General features: G+C 47.3%; 1 protein-coding gene across 1 annotated transcript; it reads right to left on the bottom strand.

Annotated features, from left to right (window-relative positions):
- Window positions 1-336: 336 nt before the first annotated feature.
- LOC149146081 (uncharacterized) lies at window positions 337-4,680 on the bottom strand. The gene is made up of 3 exons (XM_089452651.1): window positions 4,129-4,680; window positions 1,606-3,588; window positions 337-1,221 (listed from the first exon to the last, which is right to left on the bottom strand). The coding sequence occupies exons 1-3, from the start codon at window positions 4,678-4,680 to the stop codon at window positions 337-339; spliced, it is 3,420 nt and encodes a 1,139-aa protein (XP_089308777.1).
- Between the last annotated feature and the right edge of the window lie 2,262 nt (window positions 4,681-6,942).

Below are 6,942 nucleotides of genomic sequence, written 5' to 3'. Positions count from 1 at the left end.
GAGAAGAACAGAGCTTCAATAGCTGGAAGCCCCTGTTCGAATCTCCTCCCAACGCAGCGAAGAATTCTCTCCTCTCCTCTTGGCCGTAACACAAAGTAACCCGCAGCTCTGTCACCAGGGAGGACAGGCGCGAAAAAATCTTCAACCGCAGCGCCTGTAGCATCCATAGCATCTGCCAAAAGGAAACAATGACCCAAACCAGCCTGCGCAGCGAGCCTCTCACACTGAGAATGGTTCGTCCCCATGCCCAACTTGAATTTAACCAACTCGACATTCTCTTGGACCTTGGGCGCCATAAATGCGCTCTGCAGCCGCTTCCGTTCGCCTGAGGATTCATTAACATTCCTGAGCTAAAGCCTTGGTAATTAATACCTTGGCGGTGTTCTGTGCTTCCTCCCTTAAATCACCACGAGGCATCACATGTAGGCCATGTGGCCTCCGTTCCTCTGCCGTGCGAACACCCGCATCCGGGGAGTCTGCATCTTTTTGGATGAGGCTTTTACAATCCTGGGCTTGGGGATGATTTTGTATGATGTCCATCGTTCCTGAAAGAAGGACCTGGTCATTTTCTACCCCAATATTGGCCAGGAGATCAGCTATCTTATTGCCCTCTCTTCTTATGTGATTAAAGGAGACGGCTCTGTTATTGCGTAAATACTGTTCCATGATGTTTAGCCTCGCTTCTAATCTCCAGCTTGTGGCAATTTTCCTGGCTTGGGAGCCCTGCTGGATGTGGGTGGCCATATTGATGAGAAGCTGGGAGTCCCCTTCCACAATCAGGGGTTGGAGACTGAGATTTTCCGCTAGTAAGAGACCTTGCCAGAGGCCCTCTAGTTCAGCGGAATTGTTGGTGTCCCACCCCATGTTTCCAAAGTAGATCTGTAGGGGAGTACCAACATGGTTCCTCAGAATTCCTCCGAATCCCGCAGCTCCCGGGTTGCCTTTGGAAGCCCCATCAAAGTTGAGTTTGAAGGAGTTAATTGGGGGGGCCTTCCAGCAGCTGTTGTCCTTGGTGTTGCTATCGGAAGGGCGAGGCTTGAAGCCTTCTTGTGGCAGTTGCAGAAGCCAATTGTCAAGGATGTTTTTCTCATTATCTGCTGAGGGGAGGTCCTCCTTCGTCCAAGTTCGGAGCAGCATAGTTTCTTTAAGATTCCTGTGTATCCTGTTCCAAATTTCTTCAATAGGAGAGCTCTTGTTTTTGAAGATGCGTTGATTTCTTTCCTTCCAGATATTCCATAGGACTATACCTAGGATGATTTTCCACAGGTGGTTGAGGATCTCACAGTTGTAGGGGTTTTTTGGCCATTGCCTTATGGTATTGATGATGTCATTGTCCCCTTTGCATCTTTTTTGGCATCTGAAGCTCACCTTTTCCCATAGCTGATTGGCCAAGGGACAGGTATCTAAGAGGTGCTGAAGGGATTCTTCACTTTGAAAGCAGTTATAGCAAACAGAGGGGCCTTGGAAGCCTCTTCTCCTCAGTTTGTCCCAAGTGAGGATTCTTTTGTGTCCTACAAGCCAGAGGAAGTAGGAAATTTTTGGCCATGATCCAAGTTCCCAGAGTTTGCTCCATAAAGGATCTGTAGGAGAGGGGAAGTTGCATACCAACTTGTAGGCTTCAGAAGTGGTAAAGGATCCTTTGGGTTGATAACCCCATCTGAGAATGTCGTGATCTTCATAATGCCTTATGCTTCGTTTTCTTAGCTCCTTCTCTAATTCTTCTATCTCCTGTGCGTTTGTGCTGCTAAGAATTTGATTACTCCGTCTCCATTTTCTATATCCTTGCTCCGTTATCTGCAGCCAAAAATTCTGGATTTTGTCCTGTTGCTGCTCCTGCCTGTCCGGAATCATAGAAGGAGGGAGAACATTAATGAGCCTAGGCATTTGATTCCAGGCGTCTGTCCAAAATCTTGCCGTGCTGCCATTCCTGATCTCCCAGAAGCTGTGCTGTTGAATTAAATGATAGTGCTGTTTGGCAGCGTTCCAGATTAATGACCCTTTTTCAGTGGGGATGAACCTGATGAGCTCTTCTTGAGGTCTGTTGTTGGCGTATTTGGCTGTCCATATTTTTACCCATGGCTTTTCTGGGTTAGTGATCCAGTGCCACCAAATCTTGGCATTCATTATGGAGTTACTGTGCTCTGGGTCCCTTAGCCCAATACCTCCCTTGTCCTTGGGCATGCAGACCGAAGTCCATTTAACCAGAGCCCATTTGCGATTTGTAGCCGAGCTGCCCCAAAGAAAGTCACGTTGTATGTTTCTTATTCTTTTTAGGACCCACTTAGGGGCTGCTAGAATGGAGAAGAGATAAAGAGGCATGGCTTGAAGAACAGATTTGATGAGCACCACTCGACTGGCGAGGTTTAGAGATCTGTAAGTCCAGAGGTTGAGGCGGGACTCGAGCTTCTCTAAGAGAGTGCTCCAAGCTGGATGCTTGATAGCGGAGGCGGTGAGGGGAGCACCAAGATATTTGGAGGGGAGGGTAGCAGGGGGGAAGCCAAGAATGCGGGTGACAGCAGCTTTAACCGAGGGAGGAGTATGAAAGAAGAATATCTGCGACTTGGAGGTGTTGACATGGGTGCCAGAAGCCTCTGAGAAGTCGTTGAGAAGAGATTTGAAGCGGGAGGCTTCCTGTGCAGAAGGGTAGCCAAAAAGCATGGTATCATCAACAAATTGCTGATGAGAGGTGGCAGGGGTATTGTGGACTGTTATGCCTTTGAGTTGCTTGGAATGGAGGGCATGTTTGATGTGTCTGCCAAGACCTTCAGCCATCAGAACAAAAAGAAAGGGGGATAGGGGGTCACCTTGCCTGATACCCCGGGATGGCTTGAAAGGACGAGAGGGGAAACCATTCACCAAGATAGAGAAGTGAGTGGAGGTGATTAGGCTCATGATCCAGCGAATCCAAATGGAGCCAAATCCAAAAGCTTTTAACATGTGATGAATGTAAGCCCAACTGAGCTTGTCAAAAGCTTTAGAAAGATCCAGTTTGAGAATCATACCTGCTTGTTTAGAGTGCTTGAGGGAGTGGATTATCTCGTGCGTGAGGAGGATGCCATCCATTATCTGTCGTCCTTCCACGTACCCCGACTGTTCCGGAGAGATGAGCAGAGGTAATAGGGGCTTTAGCCTGTTTGCAATGACTTTTGATATGACTTTGTAGATGACGTTGCACAGAGCGATGGGCCTGAACTTATCAGGGGTGATGGAATTGTCCTCTTTGGGAATGAGAGTGATAAAAGTGGAGTTGAGGGAGGGGAGGAGCCAGCGCATGGTTCTGGATTCCTCAACAATCTGCCAAACCTCCGTCTTTATCATATCCCAAAAGGCATGGAAGAACGTGGTGGTGAATCCATCTGGGCCTGGGGCCTTGCCATCTTTAAGCTGGGCCATTGCGTCATCTACTTCCTGCGGAAGTATAGGACGCATGAGAAGCTCATTGTGATCCTCCGTGATGATTTTAGGCACGTTTCTGATTATTTTTTCAATAGCCTGTTGCCTGTCAGCTATTGGTTCCCGGTGGACCTGTTGGAAGTGATTTAGGAGAACCTCTTCTATTTCCTCATGCTTCTCGACTTTTTCCCCTGTCTGATTTTGGATGAAGGGGATAGTATTATGCATTCTTCTCTGCACCGTGGTTCTGTGGAAAAATTTGGTGTTGCGCTCCCCCTCCTTCAGCCACCTGACTCTTGATTTTTGCCTCCAATAGATTTCCTCCTGCTTTCTCCTTTCTTCCAGCTGACTGTGAAGGAGCCGCTCCTGGTCCAGAGTAGATTCTGAATGCCCTTCTATGATTATCTTTTGTTGGAGATTCACCAGTTCTTGATTCAATTCTTGTTGCGCCTTGAATATGTTACCAAAGGTCTCCCTATTCCATATTTTTAGTTGATTTTTTAGAAATCTTAGCTTCTGTTGAAATTGATACATTTTTGCGCCTTCTGGGGGGACGAAAGATGCCCAAGTGGTCTTGACGAATTCCTTGAATGCAGGGTGCGATAGCCAGAATCCCTCAAAGCGGAATGGTCTTTTGGTCAAATCTCCTGGTCTCCTCCATTGTAAAGCTATCGGCCAGTGATCCGACCCGGTGTGTGCCAATATTTCTGCTGAGATATCTCCCCCTAAGTGTACCGAATTATCAGAGATGAGAAAGCGGTCTAATTTGGAGGCGATTTGGGATTTGCCAGCTCTGCGATTGCTCCAGGTGAAGGTACCATTGCAGAACGGCAGATCGATTAGAGACGCATCTTGGATGAAGTCCTTAAAGCGAGCAACTTCCGGCTCCATTCTGATTCTCCCTCCTATCTTTTCCTCACTGTTGGTAATCATATTAAAGTCCCCTGCCACTATCCATAGAGGGTGTCTTCTATTGTTGCTTAGAGCTTCTATGGTGTCCAGGAGCATGATCTTGCTTCCTGTTTCTTGTGGAAAATAGACATTTGATAAATTGCCATGAATATTGGTGCCCAAAATATGGAAGGCTGCCTGTATAAGGTGATGAGAGGCATGAAAATCTGTGAGAGTTACTGCTTGAGTGTTCCATGCTATGGCTAGTCCTCCTGAGGCTCCCAAGGCGTCTACAGCAACCGATCGACAGCCTGGCCATGCTTTTGAAAGTATGTTGCCTAGGGTAGAACTATTACATTTGGTCTCCTGGAGAAAGCATATCTGCGGCTTTTCCATTTTGATCATGTTTTTTAACATCCTGAGTTTTCCCGGGCTGTTAAGCCCTCTTATGTTCCAGGATACAAGCTTCATGGTTCAACTATTGTTGGAGGGCCTGTAGTACTTTGTTAACTTAGCATATCTGCCTGAATCTACCAGGATTTTCCCCACCTCGATGGTTCGCTGGAGGTCTGTTTTCCTTCCTCTCTTCTTGGAATCCTTTGGGTGCAGGCTGTCATCCCAATGACTACCTGGTTGTATCCCGAGTTGGTGTTGATGGAAGGCTCTTGAGATGACCACTTCGAGCTTGTCGAGCTGAAGCTCAGATATGGACTCATATGCTCGTTTTTTACATGCTTGTTCCAGTTCCAGAATATCCAGACCATTTAGATCTATACTCTCTGGCTCTTCTTCCATTTTCTGCACTTGATTGCTATCTTCTATATTGTTCTCTGAGTCATGGGGAACTTCTTCCCTGCCGTCTACTTCCATGTTCTTGTGAATCTCCACTGGTTCCTTCTGACTTCTGCTTAGGATAGAAGGGGAGAGGATGGGGGAGTGAGATTTGGAGGGGGAATCAGAGGGAGGTGGGTGGGAGGAAGAAGATGGGTGCGAAGGGATGGGTTCAGAGGTCAGGGGTTGATCCTCAGGGGTATGAGCCAGAATGTCAAAGCTGTTCTTGGAAGCTGGATCTGAGGGTCTGTTAGGCTGGGGTTTGGTTCCATTCTGAGGCTTTTTATGCGAGCGCTTCCGGCTTGCGACTTTGGTGAAGCCGTCTTGGGATGGGTTATCAGAAGAGGCAGGGGGGTTGATTTTGGCATTTAGGGGGCAGTCTCTGAAGAGATGCCCCAGTGCATGGCATTTTCTGCACCTAAAGGGCACGTGCTCGTAGTCAAGCGGCTGGATCCATTCTTCGTCTCTGTGGGCAAGAGTTATTGACTCTGGTAGAGCTTCATTCAAGCGTATAAAAACACAGATACGAGCATAAGATACATACTTACGCGATTTGGTTTCTTCTGCCGCTCTGATGTATGTTCCCACTCCATTTCCAATGCCCTTGAGTATGTCTTCTTCCCAGTATTCATCTGGAAGAGAGTATAATCTGATCCATACCGGGGCCCAAGTGAGGTCTTCTTTATCTGGGTTGAATCTTGGAATCCATTCCCTCAGATATAGTCCTGCTGCGTTAAAAAAGTAGGGCCCTCCTTCCAGGACCCTGTATTTGTCCTCTAGACAGAAAAAAATTGCGGTGAAGAAGCCTTTCGGCCCCAGCTGAAGAGTAACATCTCCTTTGGGTTTCCATTTCGCCGCAATCCAGCCATATAAAGCTCTTTCAGTCGGCCAAAATCCAATGAACTTCCCAATGAGGGCATGATCCGTCATATACTCTATTCTCCTTTCTATTATGTCGCCAGGCAGCTCTATTCGTGGCCGTTCTTTGGCCACTGGTCGACAGGTAGATGAGGAGATCTTCGGGCTTGGATCTGGAGTTTCTTGTCTTTCTTGCGCATTGTTGTCCTTGTTTTTCCGATGTCCTGTCTCCTTTTCACTATTTTGCTGCTGTTTCCCTTTGTTCAGGACTTCCGGATCCACTGAACCAAAGATGACAGTTTGCTCAGGCGTATGCTGTGAAGGGGAGGGCTCTGACGCCCCCCCCTGAGGCTGATCCATTACCTTCTGCTAGTACCCTGCAGCCCTGTCACGCTGCAGTGAGGAATCTTACAGGCTTTGTGCGTCTTCCGCTCAGAGCCGTCGGCGCCGTTGGGGATTACGCAGAACCCTAGTTCCGCTCACGCTCTCAACCTAGACTCTCCAAGTGTGCTTGTTGGAAAGGTCTGCCTATCTATTTTCCAACCCAAGTGAAATTTTTCAATTTGGCCTCCATTTGCCCCTCCAAAACTCAGTTCTCCCAACAATGCTTCCTGTGTGTCAAAATTGGGGCATAAAGGCCTTTTTAGGGTGTTTTTGACCTTTTTGAGGGCTCCAAACTTGCTCAAATTTCTTGGCCATAGGTAGGCAAGTGTAATTTTTCATGATAAATCCAAAAATGATAATTTTTTGTGATTTGGAGGCCCCTAGAAAAACCGAGCGCAATGTCAAAATTGGGCGTGAGATAGCTCATTGGAAAGTTTATTGAGTCTACTTTCCAACCCAACTTGAATTTTTCAATTTGGAGTTCATTTGCCCTGTCAAAAGTCAAATCTCCCAAGATTGGTCAAAATGTGCCAAATGAGGCTGCCTAAAGGCAGAGTGCTATTGCAGTCAACTTTTGAAGGTCTT

The sequence above is a fragment of the Pinus tabuliformis genome, chromosome X, assembly GCF_031772625.1.
Source record: "Pinus tabuliformis cultivar Carrire ecotype Pingquan chromosome X, CPIR1, whole genome shotgun sequence".
NCBI lineage: Eukaryota > Viridiplantae > Streptophyta > Pinopsida > Pinales > Pinaceae > Pinus > Pinus tabuliformis.
Note: the sequence above shows the minus strand (reverse complement) of the source record. Positions and strands in the feature narration are given on the sequence as shown.

Bases quoted from the DNA above. Each gene is read 5' to 3' on its own strand.
- LOC149146081 (XM_089452651.1), bottom strand. From the start codon at position 4,680: ATGGAAAAGCCGCAGATATGCTTTCTCCAGGAGACCAAATGTAATAGT. The intron at 3,589-4,128 runs GTACACTTAGGG...ATCCAAAATCAG, and splicing joins TTCTCATCTCTGATAATTCG to ACAGGGGAAAAAGTCGAGAA. The intron at 1,222-1,605 runs GTATGCAACTTC...AATATCTGGAAG, and splicing joins CTTCTGAAGCCTACAAGTTG to GAAAGAAATCAACGCATCTT.